This window comes from Dendrobates tinctorius, unplaced genomic scaffold (assembly GCF_039654945.1).
Source record: "Dendrobates tinctorius isolate UK_male_01 unplaced genomic scaffold, ASM3965494v1 ptg000129l, whole genome shotgun sequence".
NCBI classification, from domain to species: domain Eukaryota; kingdom Metazoa; phylum Chordata; class Amphibia; order Anura; family Dendrobatidae; genus Dendrobates; species Dendrobates tinctorius.
In genome coordinates, this window is record NW_027361797.1 from 46,208,020 (window position 1) to 46,230,668 (window position 22,649).

Here is a 22,649-nt window from a genome sequence, read left to right on the forward strand (position 1 = left end):
AAGAATACACGTTTGGTATCTCTGCATATTGTAAACGGGGAAACAAGAATAAAATCAAAACGCCAGAATTACGTGTTTTTGGTTGCAGCAAATAAATAATTGCATTGAAATAATATGCTAGAAGAGCGGATCAGAACATCATATCTAACCCAAAATGGTGTCAATAAAAAGGGCACAAAAAAATAAGCCCTCACCCAGCTCCAGATGGAGACGCTATGGGTCTCGGAAAATGGTGCCGTTTTTATTTATTTTTATTCTTGCAAACTTTCAATTTTTTCTGATTCAATGTTTGGTGTCTATGAACTCGTAATAACCTGGAGAATCATAATGGCAGGTCAGTTACAGCATTTAGTGAACATGGCAAAACAAACAAAAATAAAACAATTGCCGAATTGCACTATTACTCCAATTTCAGCTCCCTTTAATTTTTTTTCCCCATGTTCTAGTACACGATATGGTAGAATTACATCTCGTCACGCAAAAAACAAGCCCTCCCATGGCCATATTGACAGAAAATTAAAAAAAAGTTATGGCTCGGGGGAAGAAGTGAGAGCTAAAAATGGAGAATCGCGAGGGGGGTGAAGTGATTAAAAAGTCGCAATGGATGAATCGGCTGCAAACATCTAAAAAGCAAAAACCACGCTCCCAACACATATAATAGGCTTAAGAAAAAAAAATAGATGCAAGTGAAAAACCAGCAAAAAAAAACGCCAACAATGAGATAATCAATGATGAATGGTGGCCTGTGTGTCTCATTTTCAGGTTTACTATCCCGTGCGGCACAACCTGGTGCAGCACATGGTGAGCGCGATGCAGCGGCTGGGGTTCACGCCAAGTGTTACTATAGAGCAGAGGAAATTGGCCGTGGACCTGGCGGAGGTTGTCATCAAGTGGGAATTGCAGAGAATAAAAGACCAGGTACAATGGGGCTGCCATAATCTAACGCCCGTGGACTCTCATTTCTCCCGATGCATCTAATTAATCTTGCTCTGATGATTCGCCCAGCCGGATTCTGACATGGATGCAAATGGTAGCGGCGACACTGGCAGCTCCGGTGCCGGAGGTGTGAAGAGGAGTATGACGGTAGATGCCGGCCAGGAAGTTAAACGTTTCCGAACGGCCACAGGGGGAATTAGCACCGTAAGCTTCTTTTTCTTCCTTATACTGTTGTTCCATTACCTCTTGGATTCTCCTGGAGTAGTGCTGGCTTTTTCCATGTTCACAAAAAGCGGGAATTCACAACTTGATGTTTTTTTATTGCAGGTATTCGGTCGCAGCCAGTCACTCCCAGGGGCAGATGCCGTTATTACAAAGCCTATAGAAAAGCAGCACACTGACACCGTGGTGAATTTCCTCATTAGGATCGCTTGCCAGGTAGGAAATTTTACTGGTCTTGTCGCCTGGTGCGAGGGGCCGTGTCGCCTGGTGCGGCGGAAATGCTTAATGATCACCTGTGTACGAGTGGCCATATGATTTAGGTGAATACTACCCAAACTCTCCCTATCTGATGTGCATGGTGGGGTCCTGACTGCTGGGCAAAGTAAGGGTCTAGCATTTCATCATGCCCCAAGTTTTTTTTTTTTTTTCCTTTAAGGGGTTGTCTATATCAGATGAGTTGAGATTTGTCACCCTACAGCAACCCATTGATCGGATGTTAGCTGGTGGTAGACAGTCTACTGAACCAGAACATCACAGCTCAGCACACCATGTAGTGGCTGTTCCTGGGTACTAAAACTCGGCTCCTATTGAAGTGATTGTGATCCAGACCTGACAACAGCCACTATACAAAATAAGGAGCTGTAATGTTCAGCCTATGTATACTGTGTACAGAACCTCCTAACAGCTGATTGGTGGGGGCTGCCGAATGTTGGACCCCCACGGATGTGATAGTTATAACCTATCCTAAGGGTAGACCGTCAGCATCAATATCCTGAATATCCATTCTATGGATGATTAGCTGCTTCCAGAGGTATCCGGCAGCGGCTTACCCCCTTACCCCTTTCTCTTTATTAGGAGCAGTCGCTGTCAAATAAGTGTTTGTCATTGAACCTCTATAGTGTATGGCTGGCTTAATGTTACATGTGGCCGTGAAAGCTCATTATATATATTAACAGATATTACTGCCAGACACCCAAGAGACCAACTTCAACCCTCAGATTGGAAGGGATGCAGGCAGACCCATTCACTTACATTATATTAGTTGTGAGTGCTTCTGTGCAGGTCCATGGTGGTCCTGGAGGTCGGACTGTCACAATCCATCATATTAATGCATTTCGTAGCCATACGTCTTATCAAATGGGGGTGTGCATTTTCTTCAGTACAAGTTTTATCCTTTTACTCTACCAGATAACGATTCCCATAGTTCAGTACCGATCCCCCTACGATCAGAACCATGTAGAGACTTGGTTATTAATAGTATTTTGCATGGATAGCTGATTGCTTTCTCTTTCACGTGTCTTCTTTCTGTAGACTGAATACAGCACTAGGATGTGCCCGCACATCATCCTGTAGCATCCGTCACGTCGTCTCCTTTTATAATGGACACGTTATATGCTATGGAGGATGTTTCTTGTCGTCGTTCCTAGTAATCTGTGATGCCTGTTGGTTCCTGTTGTGCAGGTTAATGACAACTCAAACACGGCCGGATCTCCAGGAGAGCTGCTATCTCGACGCTGTGTCAACCTCCTGAAGACGGCCCTGCGTGCCGACATGTGGCCCAAATCGGAGCTGAAACTGCAATGGTTCGATAAGCTGCTAATGACTGTGGTGAGTGGCTGCCATCTTTACAGCAGTGAGGACCCCAAGAGGCGCTTCTGTGTTCTTCAGCAGCATTTTGGGGTCTGATCTAAAGCCTTTGCCCTTCCTCGGAGAGCCTTCATAGGCTATGTACATACTATTGCCCATACTGCTCTCTAAGGAAAGTAAAAAAAAATGCAAGACGCAACCTTGCTCAATGAACGCTCGAGACGATTGCGGCTCCCAGATACGGGCTCGCATCAATTAGACATTTAAGACATTTCCTGTGGATTTTGAGAAATTACAAAAAAAAAAAGGGGGGAAAAGACACTATGGAAGAAAATTGGCAACTCCCAATAAAAATCTCTTTAATTTTATTGAAAATGCACATAAGAACACAAATCGGGTTAAAAAAAAACAAGGTGCTAAGCACCACCCCAAAAAAAGGAATTCCACAAAATATTAAAAACTAGATTATCAAACAGATGGATGAAGAGACTCAAAGAAAATGTGATTATAGGTTCGAGCTCAAATAAAAGAATACCGACCAACTCCGTATCCGTGGAGTATAAGAGATGCTGATTTACCGGGATAGAAAGAGGAGGCGACTGAGGACAGAAAATTTTACCATGATAGTTTTAATAAAGACCAGATCCATGCACTACTTCAAGGATATGGAAAATCACAGTAACATGTCGCCATAAGAGGGGAATAAATAACACCGCATCATGTAGGAAATGTCTATTCATTAGGAGAGAATAGAGGCACTTACAGAAAAGATGTGTTCTGTGTTCTTATATGCAATTTCACTAAAAATGGCGATATTTCTATAGGTAAAGGCTGATTTTCTTCCATGGGTTGCGCAACTAAAATGAAGATCCTTTATCCAATATTGATTAAGCTGTTTTTATTCCGTGACGCGTTTCGATACTAAACCTATGTCGTTTTCAAGTGTAAAAACCAACTGTACACGAGTCCCCACAGCTGCATGTTTCTTGGCTGTTTGACATCCACAACACATGCAGGGATTTCCTGTTTGTTAGGCAATCCTTGCATGTGTTGCGGCTGTCTAACAGTACGACACATGCAGCTGCGGGGACTTGAACATATTTTTTGAGCACGCCATTGACGCTCAGCACAGGAGTATGCTCGGATAACACCTTATCAGAGCACGTTCACTCATCACTATCAGCTGATGTGGTTTCTTGTATTCTTGTCATTTTTAGATTTAAGTCATTTAATGTCATAAGTGCAGTCTTCAACAAACCTGCCTGCAAATGTCATTTATCTAAGATTTAAATGCTAAGCTGCCCTTCGTGATGTTGATTAATTAAGCTCTGATACGTTAATAGCCGGGTCCTGAAGCCTGAAAAACAGGCGATGAGCTTTTATCTCAGTAAGCCATTCCAGGGTCTCAGCAGGGGAGGATCAGATTCCTATTTAGAGATGATGTTTTGACATTTCCATCTATGCAGAGGTGCCCATACTGACACTTCCAACTCACTACAATACCTGCATGTACCACTCTAAGTGGCGGTCTGGCATAGGCTGACAAGAGTGCATTTATAAAATCCAAATAGTCACCCCTCAACTCTCTTTAAAGAGGACTTTCCACCATATTTTTCGTATTGAACCAGACACATAAATATAAGAGATGCTTTGGAGCAGAATAGAAGTTTTTTGTTTTTTTTTGCCTATCCGTTGCAGAAATGTTTGCAATCAAAGTCTTTGGCACCAAATGAGTGAACTTTAGTTCAGTCCCAGTAGGCATTTTCAGAGAGAGTTCACTGGGGGTGTGTCCTTTTTCCCCTTTCTGATGTTGACCAATCATAATCAGGCAGGAACACACTGGAGAAAGAACACGCCCCCACAATGGCTAGAATGTTTGTGAGACATATTGACAGCTTTCACTGCAGAGTGATTTCATGTGCTGGTGCCCAGCAGACCTAAGTGTGATCAGCTAACCGCTTTCACTTGCAGGAGTTATTGTGCGGGAGGGGCATTACTGCAGAATCTAATTACAAACAATTCTAGTAGCATTCCTATCAAATTCAAAGCAGCTTGATTTGCCAGGACCAAAGATCCAGTCGCATTGCCAAAGCGAGTGTAGTGCTGTCATCTTTGCTGTCCTGTGTCCTTCCTCCCACACTGACTTCCTGAGATGAGAGCTGAAAACTGCTAGTTAATCACACTCAGGTCTGCTATGCTCCAGCACGTCATCACTCTGCAGTGAGGAGAGCAGACTGTTTGTCAGTGATATTGTGGGGGCGTGTTCTTCTCTTCCTGCTTATGATTGGTCACCCTCAGAGGCAGAAGTATACGCCCCCAGTGAAATCTCTCTGGGAATGCCCACTTGGACCTAATTTTTTTGTTACTTTTAACAGCAGGAATAGCACAACAGATGACTAAAAAGAGCCCCTGACAAAGCGCAGACATTGATGTGCACTGAGCTTCAGTGATGACTGTTCCTGGGAATGCTGTATGGCAGGCATTATCGGCCTTATTCTTGGGGCATACTTGTGGGACATTTTAAGCCCTACCTCTTGGCTCGAACACCCAAGATTTTCTGGATTATTGAAAGGGGAATTTATTATTTTTTGGCTGCTATAAAATAAATTAAATGGGCTGTTCTTTCTTGAAGAGGTATTCCCATCTCCAAGATCCTATCCCAATATGTAGTAGATGTAATAATATTAGCAAATACCTCTAGCTAGAAATTTAGTATAGTTCTTCTAATTCGCTGTGTTGCTTACCCCATGTGCAAGGCAAGGTTTACGACCATTAACTCACTATATGCCATGCCCTGTACATAGGGTAAGTGTTACAGTGAAACAGAAGAACTATACTACATTTGTAATTGAAGGTTTTTGTTATTATTCATGTTATTACAACTATTCCACATTGGGATAGGATGTTCGGAGATGGGAATGCACCTTTAAAGCTATGTAACTGCAGAATTGTGAATCTTTACAATCGCGCTCACTGCACTTTGAGGATTTGCTGGTTTTGGGAGCAGCGGTTGCGTGACAGGCAAGTGTGGAAAAAAAATGGTGCAAAATAAGAATGCTTTCAGAAATAAAAGTGTTAATAGTTTATTTTTATTAATTAACAAAATGCAAAGTGAATGAACAAAAGAGAAATCTAAATCAATAATTGGTGTGACCACCCTTTGGCTTCAACACTGCATCAATTCTTCAAGGTACATTTTTGGAAGGAGCTCATCCGAAGGTTGTTCCAAACATCTTGGAGAACTAACCACAGATCTTCTGTAGAAGGAGGCTCATACACTTGTCATGTAACCCCAGACTGGATGATGATGAGATCCCTTCTCTACCTTTGACGTACTTGTACGTCAAAAGTAATATCCCTGACTTGATTTTCCATGTGCTACGCTACCTGTCTCGTAAATCTTAATTCTTGTTTTATTTGTCCCTTTGAAGGAACAGCCTGCCCAAGCTAATTTTGCCAACATTTGTACCGGTCTGGAGGTCCTGAGCTTCCTCCTTACTGTGCTCCAGAACCCGGCTATTCTCAGCAGCTTCAAACCTCTCCAGAGAGGGATCTCCGCCTGCATGACCTGCGGAAACACCAAAGTCCTCCGAGCCGTCCATACTCTGCTCTCCCGATTGATGAGCGTCTTCCCCACTGAGCCCAGTAAGTTATAGGATGCTCATACTTATATATAATATTTATTAGTAATAATTATTGATGAGCGAGCATGCTGGGATAAGGTGTTATCCGACCAGTCTCGGGTGCTAATCGAGTGTCTTCGGCGTGCTCGAATGATATGTTCGAGTCCCTGCGGCTGCACGTCTTGTGGTTGTCCGACAGCCACAATACATGCAGGGAACGGCTGATAGGCATCAGCCGCGGGGACTCTAACATATTTTTCGAGCAAAACACTCTGTTAGCACCCGAACATGCTCTGATTACACCTTATCCCAGGAGGTTCGCTCATCACTAGTAGTAATACCATAATTAAGTCTACCTGCCGAAACGCGCGGGTTTTCGTCTTGGCTCATTACTGTATGGAGTTTTATTGGGCTCGGGACATGTTTACTATACTGGACCATTACACCTTCTATTTGTTGGATACAGAGCTGTCCAATGAGCAGCATTTATCACCTATCTACAGTACTAGTGATCTTTGTGTGATCACTGTGGGACCAACCGCTCGGCCACCCACTGGTCCCATGCGATGCTGCACATGCATGACCACCACTAACATAGACAATTAAGTGGTTACACCATTTTACTGCAGCATTCACACAGGGCATCCATTTTCTTAATCCGTGCGATATTACCTTTATGTTGTAGATCAGGGGGTCCTCAAACTTTTTAAACAGGGGGCCAGATCACGGTCCCTCGGACCATTGGTGGGCCGGAATATAGTTTAAAAAAAAAATTAGGACCAAATTCATATGCACACTGCACATATCTTATTTAGAAATAATAAAACAAAATAGGAACAAATACAATATTAAAAATGAAGAAGTAAAGTTAAATCATCAAACTTACCGATTTTTTTCGGGTTCTTCGAATATCCGACACTTCGAGTCAATTTTTTCTCTTTCTTGATATCATTGTTTCCTAGTGATTCAAAATTGCTATTAGTAAAATACCAACATATATACAGCGCTACAAACACAATATACCAGCAATAAAATTGCCCACACAGAGACATACAGACTGCACTGCCCATCAATGCGGCCTGATCAGTGCCCATCAATGCGGCCTGATCAGTGCCCATCAATGCGGCCTGATCAGTGCCCGTCAATGCGGCCTGATCAGTGCCCGTCAATGCGGCCTGATCAGTGCCCGTCAATGCGGCCTGATCAGTGCCCGTCAATGCGGCCTGATCAGTGCCCGTCAATGCGGCCTGATCAGTGCCCGTCAATGCGGCCTGATCAGTGCCCGTCAATGCGGCCTGATCAGTGCCCGTCAATGCGGCCTGGCCAGTGCCCGTCAATGCGGCCTGGCCAGTGCCCGTCAATGCGGCCTGGCCAGTGCCCGTCAATGCGGCCTGGCCAGTGCCCGTCAATGCGGCCTGGCCAGTGCCCGTCAATGCGGCCTGGCCAGTGCCCGTCAATGCGGCCTGGCCAGTGCCCGTCAATGCGGCCTGGCCAGTGCCCGTCAATGCGGCCTGGCCAGTGCCCGTCAATGCGGCCTGGCCAGTGCCCATATTGGTGGAACTCCAATTTTACATCAGGCTCAGACTAGTGTGGTGCAAGAATCCCCAATAGGCAGCATTGGTCTCTAAAAGGCAGGTTAAATGTCCCCAATAAGCAGCACGGCTCCCCAATAGGCAGGAAAATGTGCTCAATATGTAGTACAGGTCCCCAATAGGCAGGTACAGGTCCCCAATATGCAGGCACAGGTCCCCAATAGGCAGGAAAATGTGCTCAATAGGCAGCACAGATCCCCAATAGGCAGCACAGGTCCCCAATAGGCAGGAAAATGTCCCCAACAGGTAGCACAGGTCCACAATAGGCAGCACAGGTCCCAAATAGGCAGGAACATGTCTCCAGAAGGTAGCACAGGTCCCCAGTAGGTAGCACAGGTCCCTATTAGGCAGGAACATGTCCCCAATACGTAGCACAGGTCCCCAGTAGGTAGCACAGGTCCCAAATAGGCAGGAACATGTTCCCAATACGTAGCACAGGTCCCCATAGGCAGCACAAGTCCCAAATAGGCAGGAACATGTCCCCAATACGTAGCACAGGTCTCCAAAAGGTAGCACAGGTCCCAAATAGGCAGGAACATGTCCCCAATACGTAGCACAGGTCCCCATAGGCAGCACAGGTCCCAAATAGGCAGGAACATGTTCCCAATACGTAGCACATGTCCCCAAAAGGTAGCACAGGTCACCATAGGCAGCACAGGTCCCAAATAGGCAGGAACATGTCCCCAATACGTAGCACAGGTCTCCAAAAGGTAGCACAGGTCCCAAATAGGCAGGAGCATGTCCCCAATACGTAGCACAGGTCCCCAAAAGTTAGCACAGGTCCCAAATAGGCAGGAACATGTTCCCAATACGTAGCACAGGTCCCCAAAAGGTAGCACAGGTCCCCATTAGGCAGCACAGGTCCCCAATAAAACCCGGAGTTAAAAAAAAAACAAAAAAAAAAAAAAAAAACAGTACTCACCTATGTCCCCCACTGCTCTGAAGAGGCGCCCGCTCATCTCAGTCTTCTTCCGGCACAGTCACAGGCGGCGTGACGTCATCAGGCAGTGCATGCGGCGTGATGACAATCACGTCGCCTGTGTGGTCTCTGCTGCATACTGAGGACTGCGCAACGCCTTTCCTCGGCGCCTCGTCCCGCGCGCGATTACAGGGCCCGCCGGCCCTGTAATCAGTGCAGTTTAATGTCGGCCTGGCCAGGGGCCAGATAAAAGTCCTTCGCGGGCCGCATGTGGCCCGTGGGCCGTAGTTTGAGGACCCATGTTGTAGATAAATGTTGGGCGTGGTTTAGCCCCTTTAAGTCCAGTGCTGGTAGTCTGTAGTAGCATAGAGAGATATTTCAGCTCTGTTCACTACAACAGTGGATGTATCTGGAAGCAGAGTTAGAGAATCCCTTTAAATTCACTGTCCGTATCTTAGTGTTGTATGTTTCCCCCCATATTTGAGAGTGACGCCCTAAGTTCCTTCTGCATCTCCAAGAACCAGCTTAGTCTCCAAACTTTTTGATGGTATGGTATTTGGTTTGACAATGGGCCGTATTGGAGCAAGTCACAACCTGTAAGCTTATACCGCTTGATCTTTTCTTTATCATACTGGGCCCTGATAACCATAAGTTTATAAATCCGGCTATTTCTCCTTGATGACAGTCCCTCATTGTCCTTCCTGATTCGGATGATATTCGGTGGTGGAGAACAAGTGACTTGTTCAGGAACATTAACGTCTTCCTTTGCTTTCCAGCTTATTGGTGATTTTCCTGACCCTGGATGATCTTGGTATCAAATGATCAGGATCGTGGTGAAGCCCACTAATGCACATTTGTTATACATGGTTAACCCCACTTGCGTTAAATGAGTGTAAATCACTCCAGGTCATCGCTGAATCTGATCATTAGAAATATACATTATCGTTAATTACGTCTCCGTGAAACACCATTATTCTTTTATGGTCCTATGATATTTACAAAGGAAGTTTACAGCTGGGACTGGGGCAGAGATTTATAGATTTCAAGCTAGACTACTAGCTTCTGGCATAACAGAGATAGGTTTACCCTTGCAATTGGGGTGGCCACCTCCCTGGACTGAGGCAATTGGGGTGGTGCCCTCTCGGGATTGGGATGGCGCACTACTAGTACTGGCGGTAGTTGGGGTGGCGCTCTCCTGGGATTGAGGTGGTGCACGCTCAGGATGTGGTGTCACACTCCCGGGACTGGCTGCAGTTGGGGTGGTGCTCTCCCGGGATTGGGGTGGCACTCTCTCGGAACTGGCGGTAGTTGGGGTGGTGCCCTCCTGGGACTGGTGGCAATTCGGTAGGTGCCCTCCCCCTCTCACCAGAGGCAGTTGCAGTGGCACCCCTCCTCTTACTGGCAGCAGTTGAGGTGGAATTCTTCTGGGCCTGGCGGCAGTTGGGGGCTGGTGCCCTCCCAACGCTGGCAGCAGTTGGGGGGTGGTGCCCTCCTGACGCTGACAGCAGTTGGGGGCGGTGCCCTCCCGACGCTGGCAGCAGTTGGGGGTGGCGTCCTCCCGACGCTGGCAGCAGTTGGGGCGGTGCCCTCTCCATTTTACCGGCGGACAGCTGCAGACCCCACCCCCTTGCTGACGACAGCCAAATCCAGAAAATGGTCCTCTGCTCCCTGTAATTCAGTGAGCCCTGTGATACTAATACTGTGTGATTTCTCTCCTAGGCACCTCCAGTGTTGCTTCCAAGTACGAGGAGCTGGAATGCTTGTACGCTGCTGTAGGCAAAGTCATTTATGAAGGTCTAACTAATTACGAGAAATCTACCAACGCAAACCCATCTCAGCTCTTTGGTAAGTGCTGGATTTCGTGCCGGACTCGCTGTGACTGCCTTTGAAATTGGTCTGTAGGGCTGAATCTGTGAGGATGCGCCCACGGACGCCGGTCAATTATGTCACAGCTTGATTTATCCAGTGCTGTAAATATTCTTAAGACGTCCTGAACTCCTGTCGAAGACTGAAGTTTTCCCATTCTCTGTATGAAGAATACATTAATTATAGTGTACACATTTGCACTATTTCGAGGGACACATTTAGTTGAGACTTTTAGTGAGTAGTTTGTTAGATAATAGAAAAATGTTCTTAAAAAAGTCTCCAGTATTGGTTATATTCACCGTCTCGTCCCCTGGTGGGTACTTGAACAGGGGTTTTATATTTTTTCCCCAGAACAATACCTTTCTATCTGACTGCCGTTGTGAATTGATCTGTCAGTAAATCAGGTATAATAGCGCAAAAGAACCTAGGCTGTGCAAAATGTAAATGCAAGCCGTCCCTCACTGTCCTTCCCTCTGATCGCCACAGACAGGTGTAATTTTACTTAAAGAATTGCCTTCTTGTCAGGTGTCATTGTGCATTGTGCAAAACACTTGGAAAGACTGTAGGTTAATTTAATCAGTTGCTTGCAAAGTGCTTCAAGGTCAGAAGCTAAGAAATATGCTGCGTACCGACAACGGAGGTGTAATCTACTTACGTTTAGCAGACACCTGCCACTTTTACCTTTCTTCTGCCTTGTCGTTTTAGTTACTAATAATGGATTGATAAAATTTGGGGAGTAACGGCTATCGGTGTCGGCAGCTTCTATCCATCTTCCTCGCATCTACTCTCCCCGTTATATGAAAAGGAGAACTTCAGGGGGTTGTCCATTTCTGACATATTAAAGGGGTGTTTCCAAATTGGGGTGTTATTCTTTATCCATGGGATAGGCAATAACTATCAGATCGCTGGGATCCGACTGCTGGGCCCTTCACCGATTCCGGAGTTCTAAGGGGCCCTATTAGAATGGAACAAAGGTCAATCATGTTCGCTGCCGCTCCATTCATTCTTAATGGGACCACCGGTTAATAGCCGTAAGCTGCACTTAGCTGGTCTTCGCCACTCCCGTAAGAATGAATGGAGCGCATTATCGACCACTGCTGTACTCACCATTTGGATAGGGGATAACGTTCAGACTTCCAAGAATATCCCTTTAATTGAGCTATCCTTATGAGATGTCCTAAATATCAGTGCCACTGTTACAGGAAGTACATGCTGTGCTGAACGGGTACACCACAGCTTAGTATAGTCTAGTGCCCATCGTCATGTAGTGACTCTTGTCTTCTAATTTGGCCCACCTCCAATTCATATCAGTAGGAGTTGACCTGCAGTATTGGAGAGCGGCCACTACAGTGTACCGAACAGTGATGTTCCAGTATCGTCCTCCACGTGCTTCCCCTTTCGTCCTCCATGTGCATCCCCGCTCGGCCGCCGTGTTCATTTCCCCCACTCGGCCGCCGCGTGCAGTCCCCCCTGCCCGCTCGTCGGCCGCGTGCACCACCCCCCCCCCCCCCTCGACGGCCGCGTGCATCCATCTGGGATTGTTCTCTGCAAGAGGAGTTCTACTTTTGAATGACCGCATTCATTTTATCATTATGCTGGTGTGACACCCAGTGCCCCATCAGCTGCCGCTCTGTGAGATACCTTGGTGCACAGAGAACACCAGGCGATATTCTTGGTAGTATCCACACTTACAGAAAGTGATTAGGTGCTCACTAGAAGGGTTTTGGCTTACTACATAAGGTGTCCAGTACTGCAGAACATGGCAGCCGCTCACTCGTGTCTGCTCTGCATCAGGTACCCTGATGATCCTGAAGTCGGCCTGCAGCAACAACCCCAGCTACATAGACAGACTCATATCTGTCTTCATGCGCTCCCTCCAGAAGATGGCGAAGGAGCATCTGAACCCACAGGCTGCCGCGGGGACCGCCGACGCCAGCACAGGTATACAGGAACCGACGCTGCATGATGTCTGCCATGTTTGAGTGCCAGCTCCTGGGGATTGGGGGTCTGACTTTTTCTTCTCCACAGCAGGTACCAGTGAGCTGGTAATGCTTAGTTTGGACTTGGTGAAAACGCGCCTGGCCGTCATGAGCATGGAAATGAGGAAAAACTTTATACAGAACATTCTCACTTCTCTCATTGAAAAATCCGCCGACGCCAAGATCCTCCGGGCGGTGGTCAAAATAGTGGAGGAGTGGCTGAAAAATAACACCCCCATGGCGGCAAATCAGGTGGGTGACATTGCACGGTTATCATTGGCTGATCTGTACCAGTGGTCTGTAGCTCACCAGCCATTGTGTCACCACAATTCCCAGCATGCCTCAGCCTAGATCAGCAGTGTAAGTTTTTTCTCATCAGCTCTCGGTGATTTGCCGTGTCTGCTGAGGTGTTTTTTTTTCCTGCAATTTAATGAAGAAGAGGTGACTTTGTGGCAAAGATCTTCAGCTTTCCGAATCTCGAGCGGCTCAGGTTGCCATGGTAACCTGCGACTGCCTTGGGCTCTGTACAAGCTCTTCAGCATCTCCCCACCTTGCTCCTCGTGTCTTACATCACGCAGCGGTAACATGGGGAGCAGATCATCGAAGAGGGGCGCCACAGAAGAAAATTGTGCTTGACCAGGCAAATAATAATGGCAGCTACTTTTTAGATTCTCCCAACTTAAAGGGATCACTGAACCTTAAAAGATGATGGTTACTATAAACAAGACTTTTGTAGCAATATTTCTGCATCATCCTTAAATCAGGGGGTCGATCTCCTGATGATCAGTTCCATCTTGTGTGGCTGGCTGAAGCCACGCCCTCTACTGCACACAGGACGGTGGGGAGAGGCTCCTGCTGCAGTCAGTTGTCTTCCAGCCACACACAAGATAGGGAGGGTGGACGTGACGGTGCTCCCAAGACACAGAGATAAGATTTCTTTAATATATTTCTCAGTTTTACCTGTAATATGATATGAGATCAAAGAAAAGGAAATTTAGGGCTGGGATTTCATTTTTTCTGGCTTATCTAAAGCTGACCACACATGAGAACTGGTGGCCGAGTATTCGTTGGGCCAACTGCGATCTTTCCTGACTCCCCCCTATACATGAAATCTCTTCTCGGATGAGCATAAATGTGTCCAACGTAGATAGAGGAGAAAGTCACTGGCACACTCCTCTGGCAGTGGTTTATCAGGATCCTTCTCCCAAAGGACATAATCTGCCAAAGACAGTCAAGAGGCCCCATACACATCAGATGGTCAGCCGTTCTAGCCGGTTCAGCTGATTTTCATTAAATGTAAATGGGTAACTTAAAGAGGAAGTGTGCAAAGGCTGAGATTCTGCTCTTATCGTACTTTTTGCACTATAAAACGCACTTTTTTTCTTCCGAAAAATGTGGAGGAGAATGGGGGGGTGCGACTTATAGTCCGGATGTACTGGCTCGGACTGTGGTGGGGAGGTGGGGGAACGGCATCGGCGGAGCAGCGAGTCTCAGGAGGCTGGAGCCGGCGGCTGCAGCTAACTCCTGTTCCCTCTGCTAAAGAGAAATGAATATTCACTGCATTCCACGCCCATGGACGTGGATGGCAATGAATATTCATTTCTCTTTACTAATAGTATCTTGGTATGTTTTCCCTCCAACCCCATTCCTGGTATGCATGGCCCCATCCCTATAAATGGCCCCTACCTCCATCCCCATCCCGGTATGCATGGGCCTATCAGAAAACATTAAAAAAAAAAAAATCAAACCATTACACTTACCTACCCGGGCTCCCTCGCAGCATCCTGCTCTGGTGCCAGCAACTGCTTTATGCTTGTAAGCATCGCATGGCAGGGACGTCATGCGCTGCACACAAGCAGAGCACAGCTGCTGTGAAATACTCGCCAGGACTGTGCTCGCACTGAGTATTAATTGCTCTTCAGTAGCGCGCAGTGTCAGCCACCGTCGGTCACGTGTGCCAATACTTAAGAGAAATGAATATTCATGGAATGGGGTGAATATTCATTTCTCAAGTAGCGGCACATGTGACCGCCGGTGGCTGACACTGCCCACTACTGAAGAGCAATGAATACTCACTGCTCTCTGTGCGCACAGTCCTGGTGAGTATTTTAGCAGCTGTGCTCGGCTTGTGTGCAGCGCATGACGTCCCTGCCATGCGCTGCTTACAAGCATAAAGCAGTTGCTGGCCCTGGAGCAGGATGCTGCGAGGGAGTCCGGGTAGGTAAGAGTAATTTTTTTTTTTTTTTTTTTTTTTTTTTGTTGTTTTCTGATGGGGCCATGCATGGATGGAGGTGTGTGCCAATTATAAGGATGGGGCCAATCATACCAGAATAGGAATGAGGCCATACATACTAGGATGAGATTGGGGCCATGCATACTAGGACGAGATTGGGGGCCATGCATACCAGGATAAGGATGGGGCCATGCATACTAGGATGAGATGGGGGGCCCTGTATACCAGGATGGGGATGGTGCCATGCATACCAGGATGAGGGCGATCATTCCTGCCAGAATAGGGATGAGAGGGCCATGCATACCAAAATAGGGATGAGGGGGCCATGCATACCAGGGTAGGGATGAGGGGGCCATGTGTATCAGGATGGGGATAAGGGGACCATATATACCAGGATAGGGGTTATTAAGTACAAAATTGACCACATTTTTTGCTGCAATTTTTTTTTTTCTGATTTCCTCCTCTAAAACCTAGGTGTGTCTTATGGTCCGGTGCATCTTACAGTCCGAAAAATACAGTATATTATTCCTGCTGCTCCCCTGAGTATTGCGTTTTTTTCCCCTGAAATCTGTCCTATGGTTCCAGAGATTTGGACTAATGTTTATGTAGTGCTAATATTTCTGGTCTTTATCAAGGGGCCGTGGCTCAGTGTTAATGCAGAGCAGTCTAAGACACGCCGCTGAGGAGCCTTTGAGCCAGACCAACCATAAAAACTTGCACTCAATAAAATGGCCCACATCTCTTACGCTTTATGGCGAATTTAGAAATAAAAAAAGCTGAACATTCAACGAAGCAGCAGGAACAACGTGGAAGCAAAAACTGTCCACTTATGACTTGGTGACAGGTCCTTAAGAGTCTGTTAACTGCATCTGGGAAAACCTGTACAGTGTATGCATTGGGAAAGCTTATAATGAACATGCTGACTGTAAATTATGTATTATACCCTGCTTTCTTATGACACAGACTCCTACACTGCGGGAAAAATCCATTTTGCTGGTGAAGATGATGACCTACATAGAAAAGCGCTTTCCAGAAGACCTGGAGTTAAACGCACAGTTTCTGGAGCTTGTTAATTATGTTTACCGGTATGTAATGCGTCCGATATTTGTGGGAATTGGTCGTCCTTTGGATAGGGTGCTTAAAGGGGATGTCTACCTTCCAACAACTTTTTCTCTATATGCACAGTTCATTGTAGGAAAGCAAGCATTACTTTATTAACCCACCTTTGGCCCATGGCTTTGATTGTCACTGCCTCAATCACTGGTTGTCTGCAGAGGTGATGTTACTCAGAGGCGCTGAGCAGCTTGTGCTGTCCTCCCGAGCAGAGGTGCTGAGCAGCTTGTGCTGTCCTCTCGAGCAGAGGCGCTGAGCAGCTTGGTCTGTGCTCTCGAGCAGGGGCGCTGAGCAGCTTGTGCTGTCCTCTCGAGCAGGGGCGCTGAGCAGCTTGTGCTGTCCTCTCGAGCAGGGGAGTTGAGCAGCTTGTGCTGTCCTCCCGAGCAGGGGCGCTGAGCAGCTTGTGCTGTCCTCCCGAGCAGGGGCGCTGAGCAGCTTGTGCTGTCCTCCCGAGCAGGGGCGCTGAGCAGCTTGTGCTGTCCTCCCGAGCAGGGGCGCTGAGCAGCTTGTGCTGTCCTCCCGAGCAGGGGCGCTGAGCAGCTTGTGCTGTCCTCCCGAGCAGGGGCGCTGAGCAGCTTGTGCTGTCCTCCCGAGCAGGGGCGCTGAGCAGCTTGTGCTGTCCTCCCGAGCAGGGGCGCTGAGCAGCTTGTGCTGTCCTCCCGAGCAGGGGCGCTGAGCAGCTTGTGCTGTCCTCCCGAGCAGGGGCGCTGAGCAGCTTGTGCTGTCCTCCCGAGCAGGGGCGCTGAGCAGCTTGTGCTGTCCTCCCGAGCAGGGGCGCTGAGCAGCTTGTGCTGTCCTCCCGAGCAGGGGCGCTGAGCAGCTTGTGCTGTCCTCCCGAGCAGGGGCGCTGAGCAGCTTGTGCTGTCCTCCCGAGCAGGGGCGCTGAGCAGCTTGTGCTATCTGCCCGGGTTATATGGTTTTCTGTCATGTCCCCATATAATGACCCCTCTTCTATAAATGTCGGCTATATAATGCCTGCTTTGCCTTTTGCAGAGACGAGAACCTCTCCGGGAGTGAACTCACCGCCAAGCTGGAACCTGCTTTTCTGTCTGGACTTCGCTGCTCGCAGCCCCACATTCGGGCTAAGTTCTTTGAGGCCTTCGATACGTCCATGAAGCGGCGAGTGTATGATCGCCTGCTTTACCTCACTTGTTCTCAGAACTGGGAAGCCATGGGCAATCATTTCTGGATTAAACAGTGTATAGAGGTAAGATGGCGTGCCATCTGTTAATTCATGGACAATATGTCCCAAAATGTACAATGGTCACTGCTTCCTTCCAAACCCCAAGCCACCCTGTCCACCTATCCATACCATCTATGTGGTATTGTTACTTAACCCCTTCCTGACATCAGACGTACTATCCCGTCCATGGGACCTGGGCCCCTATGCCCATGGACGGGATAGTACGTCTAGCGCGATCAGCGGCGCCCACGTGGTGAGCGCCGCTGATCGCGTCCGGGTGTCAGCTGATTATCACAGCTGACACCCGGCACTATGTGTCAGGGGCGGTCACGGACCGCCCCCGACACGTTAACCCCTTGCACACCGCGATCAAACATGATCGCGGTGTACCGGGAGTTAAAGGGAAGCATCGGCTGGGAGGGGGCTCCCTCTGTGCTTCCCTGAGCCCCCCACGGCAGCGCAATGTGCAGCGCTGCTGCGGGGGACTCCTTTCCTCCAGGCCCCCGGATCCAAGATGGCGACGGGGGCCTTCGGGGGCCTGGAGGAAGCTGGCTTCCTCAGTGCCTGCAAAGCGCAGGCATGAGGAAGCCTTGTGCACTGCCTGTGACAGATTGCTGATCTGTCACAGTGATCTGTGATGTGACAGATCAGCGATCTGTCACAGGACAGTGATGTCCCACCTGGGACTATGTAATAAAGTAAAAAAAACAATAAAAAAAGTGTAAAAATAATTTTAAAAAAATCGCCAAATAAATTAGTAAAAAAAAAAAAATATTCCCCAATAAATTCATTTTTTGAAAATAAAAAAACCCCAAAACAATAAAAGTACACATATTAGGTATCGCCGCGTCCGTAACGACCCGCCCTATAAAACTGTCCCATTAGTTAACCCCTTTAGCGAACCCCTTAAAAAATAAAAATAAAAAACGAAGCAAAAAATAATGATTTATTATCATACCGCCAAACAAAAAGTGTAATAACGCGCGATCAAAAAGACGCATATAAATATCCATGGTACCGCTGAAACGTCATCTTGTCCCGCAAAAAACGAGCCGCCACACAGCATCATCAACGAAAAAATAAAAAAGTTATAGCTCGCAGAATAAAGCGATGCAAAAATAATTATTTTTTATATAAAATAGTTTTCATTGCATAAAACCGACAAAACATAAAAAAAGACCTAAATGATGTATCGCTGTAACCGTACTGACCCGAAGAATAAAACCGCTTTATCAATTTTACCGCACGCGGAACGGTGTAAACGCACTCCCCCAAAAGAAATTCATGAAACGCTGGTTTTTGTTCATTCTGCGTCCCAAAAATCGGAATAAAAAGCGATCAAAAAATGTCACGTGCCCGAAAATGGTACCAATAAAAACGTCAACTCGTCCCGCAAAAAATAAGACCTCACATGACTCGGTGGGTCAAAATACGGAAAAATTATAGCTCTCAATATGTGGTGATGCAAAAACTATTTTTACAATAAAAAGCGTCTTTTAGCGTGCGACAGCCGCCAAACATAAAAACCGCCATAAATAGTAAATCAAACCCCCCGTTATCACCCCCTTAGTTAGGGAAAAATAATAAAATTAAAAAAATGTATTTATTTCCATTTTTCCATTAGGGCTAGGGTTAGGGCTAGGGCTGAGATTAGGGTTAGGGGTGTGTTGGGGTTCGGGTTGGAGTTAGAATTGGGGGTTTCCACTGTTTGGGCACATCAGGGGCTCTCCAAATGCAACATTGCGTCTGATCTCAATTCCAGCCAATTCTGAGTTGAAAAAGTCATATGGTGCTCCTTCCCTTCCAAGCTCTGCCATGCGCCCAAACAGTGTTTTACCCCCACATGTAGGGTATCGGCCTACTCGGGACAAATTGCAAAACAATTTTTGGGGTCCAATTTCTCCTGTTACCCTTAGGAAAATAAAAAATTGGGGGCAAAAATATCATTTTTGTGGAAAAAAAATGATTTTTTTATTTTTACGTCCGAGCGTTATAAACTTCTGTGAAGCACTTGGGGGTTCAAAGTGCTCACCACACATCTAGATAAGTTCCGTGGGGGGGTCTAGTGTCCAAAATGGGGTCACTTGTTGGGAGTTTCAATAGTTTAGGTACATCAGGGGCTCTCCAAACGCACATGACACCCGCAGACCATTCCATCAAAGTCTGCATTCCAAAATGGCACTGCTTCCCTTCCGAGCCCCGACGTGTGTCCATACAGTAGTTTTCTCCCACATATGGGGTGTCAGCGTACTCAGGACAAATTGGACAACAACTTTTGCGGTCCAATTTCTCCTGTTACCCTTGGGAAAATGAAAAAATTGGGGACTAATTGATCATGTTTGTGGAAAAAATACGAGTTTTTTATTTTCATGCCCGGGCATTATAAACTTCTGTGAAGCCCTTGGGGGTTCAAAGTGCTCACCACACATCTAGATAAGTTCCTTAGGGGGTCTAGTTTTCAAAATGGGGTCATTTGTGGGGGGTTTCCACTGTTTAGGTACATTAGGGGCTCTCCAAAGGCAACATGACACCCGCAGACCATTCCATCAATGTCTGCATTCCAAAATGGCACTGCTTCCCTTCCGAGCCCCGACGTGTGTCCATACAGTAGTTTTCTCCCACATATGGGGTGTCGGCTTACTCAAGACAAACTGGACAACAACTTTTGGGGTTCAATTTCTCCTGTTACCCTTGGGAAAATAAAAAAAATTGGGGAATAATTGATCATGTTTGTGGAAAAAATACGATTTTTTTATTTTCATGCCCGGGCGTTATAAACGTCTGTGAAGCCCTTGGGGGTTCAAAGTGCTCACCACACATCTAGATAAGTTCCTTTGGGGGTCTAGTTTCCAAAATGGTGTCATTTGTGGGGGGTTTCCACTGTTTTGGTACATCAGGGGTTTTCCAATCGCGACATGATGTCCGATCTCAATTCCAGCCAAAAACGTCAAATGGCGCTGCTTCCCTTCCGAGCTCTGCCATGCGCCCAAATAGTGGTTTACCCCCACATGTGGGGTATCAGCATACTCAGGACAAATTGCACAATAACTTTTAGGGTCCTGTTACCCTTGGGAAAATAAAAATTGGGGTGAAAAGATCATTTTTGTGGAAAAAATATGATTTTTTAATTGTACCGCTGTACGTTATAAACTTCTGTAAAGCCCTTGTGGGTTCAAAGTTCTCACCACATATCTTCCTTGGGGGGTCTAGTTTCCAAAATGGGGTCACTTGTAGGGGGTTTCCACTGTTTAGGTACATCAGGGACTCTCCAAACGTGACATGGCGTCCGATCTGAATTCCAGCCAATTTTGCATTGAAAAAGTCAAACGGCGCTCCTTCCATTCTGAGCTCTGCCATGCGCCGAAACAGTCGTTCCCCCCCACAAATCAGGTATCAGCGTACTCAGGACAAATTGCACAATAACTTTTGCAGTCCAATTTCTCCTGTTACCCTTGGTAAAATAAAAAAAATTGAACCTGAATTATTTTTTTTGTGAAAAAAAGTTAGATGTTCATTTTTTTTTTAAATATTCAAAAAAATTCCTGTGACGCACCTAAAGGGTTAATAAACTTCTTGAATGTGGTTTTGAACACCTTAAGGGGTGCAGTTTTTAGAATGGTGTCACTTTTGGGTATTTTCTATCATATAGACCCCTCAAAGTGGCTTCAAATGTGATGTGGTCCTAAAAATAAAATGGTGTTGTAAAAATGAGAAATCGCTGGTCAACTTTTAACCCTTATAACTTCCTAACAAAAAAAAAAAAATTTTGGTTCCAAAATTGTGCTGATGTAAAGTAAACATGTGGGAAATGTTAGTTATCAAGTTTTTTGTGTGCCGTATCTCTGTGATTTAAGGGCATAAAAATTCAAAGTTGGAAAATTGCGAAATTTTCAAAATTTTTGCCAAATTTCCGTTTTTTTCACAAATAAATGCAAGTTATTTGAATGAAATGTTACCACTAACATGAAGTACAATATGTCACGAGAAAACAGTGTCAGAATCACCGGGATCCATAGAAGCGTTCCAGAGTTATGACCTCATAAAGGTACAGTGGTCAGAATTGTAAAAATTGGCCCGGTCATGAACGTGCAAACCACCCTTGGGGGTGAAGGGGTTAAAGGGAATTCATCAGTGGGATCAACCCACCTAAGCAGACTATGGGCATGAAGGTCATAGGAAGCTGAATATAATGATACCTTGATATCTGAGATCCTATGTCTTATTCTAGAGAAATCCACATTTTTCCTAATATGGAAATGAGCTGTTAAGATCTCTAGGCGGGACATAGATCTCCCTGAGAATCTGCTGCCGGGGCTTATTTTAACTGACATCCTGATCTACAGTGTCTCACACTGGTAACTCCCCCTTTAATTTACAATAATCTCTGGAGGCAGATTCTCAGGGTGATCTATGTCCGGCCCATAGATCTTAGCTCATTTACATATTAAGGTAAATGTGGATTTCTCTGGAATGCGACATCGGATTGCAGAGATCAAGGTGTCATTTTATTCAGCTTCCTATGACCTATATGCCCATATAGACTGCTTAGGAGGGTTGGTCCTACTGATAGATTCCCTTTAAGTAAATGGGTTTGAGCTATAGTACTTCACACAACCTATAGACAGAGGCAGCGCTGTTTTTGGAGGAAAGCAGCCATGTTATTCCAATCCATGACAACCCCTTTAAAGAGGACATGTCTCCTTACACCTGATTCGCACTTTCATTTTTTTTCCAACACCTTCTTCCAAGAGCCATATCATTATATGTTTACTCTGTCGCCTAATTGGGGGGCACAGAACCTTGGGTGTTATGCTGCTGTCCACTAGGAGGCGACACTATGCATAATCTGAAAAAGATTAACTTTGGCTCCTCCTCTTGCAGTATACACCCCTGGACGGCGTCAGCCTTCTCCAGTTTTTGCTTAGTGTCGCAAGGAGGCACACCTTTTTTCTTCCGTTTTTTTTTCCTTTTTTTCACGGAAATACAGATGAAGAAAAGTGGGTCTCCAGCGAGACTCCCGGCATGGCTCCCTCCTCGGTCCCCTATTAGAGGTACCCGGTTGAGGTCGAGGTGGTTTTTCCCCATGTCGCTCCCTCCCCAGTCCCTCGGGTCCTGGTTCGAGGTCGAGACCCCCCTCCTTCCCCAACCCCTTTAAGGGGTCTGGGTTGAGGTTGAGGCGAGGATGAAGACCCCCTGACGGTGACAGACGCACCCTCCCTAATCCCCCGCAGGGGGTATTAGGTTGAGACGCCTCAGGTAGGGTCGGAGATCAGGCAGCATTTCGCAGCTTCCAGGGACCCCAGGCTGGCTGAGGGATCCTGTTGGGGCCGGGGGAGGGTGCGGACTGGATGGCACAGCAGAGACAGGGTTTTTCTGCGTCCCTGTCTCTGCAATAG

At 46.6% G+C, this 22,649-nt stretch overlaps 1 protein-coding gene across 5 annotated transcripts in view; it reads left to right on the plus strand.

The window, feature by feature from the left end:
* The window catches only part of TRRAP (transformation/transcription domain associated protein), a 196,316-nt gene that overhangs the window by 88,315 nt on the left and 85,352 nt on the right, over positions 1 to 22,649 (plus strand). For 4 of the 5 annotated variants that reach the window (XM_073543094.1, XM_073543090.1, XM_073543095.1 and 1 more), the window contains 10 exons: positions 763 to 918; positions 1,006 to 1,140; positions 1,264 to 1,374; positions 2,620 to 2,766; positions 6,177 to 6,390; positions 10,599 to 10,724; positions 12,540 to 12,686; positions 12,774 to 12,976; positions 15,921 to 16,042; positions 17,064 to 17,277. In XM_073543094.1, coding sequence (XP_073399195.1) covers positions 763 to 918; positions 1,006 to 1,140; positions 1,264 to 1,374; positions 2,620 to 2,766; positions 6,177 to 6,390; positions 10,599 to 10,724; positions 12,540 to 12,686; positions 12,774 to 12,976; positions 15,921 to 16,042; positions 17,064 to 17,277 — 1,575 coding nt within the window. The remainder of the gene's footprint in view (positions 1 to 762; positions 919 to 1,005; positions 1,141 to 1,263; positions 1,375 to 2,619; positions 2,767 to 6,176; positions 6,391 to 10,598; positions 10,725 to 12,539; positions 12,687 to 12,773; positions 12,977 to 15,920; positions 16,043 to 17,063; positions 17,278 to 22,649) is intronic. The other variant, XM_073543093.1, reaches the window with a different exon arrangement.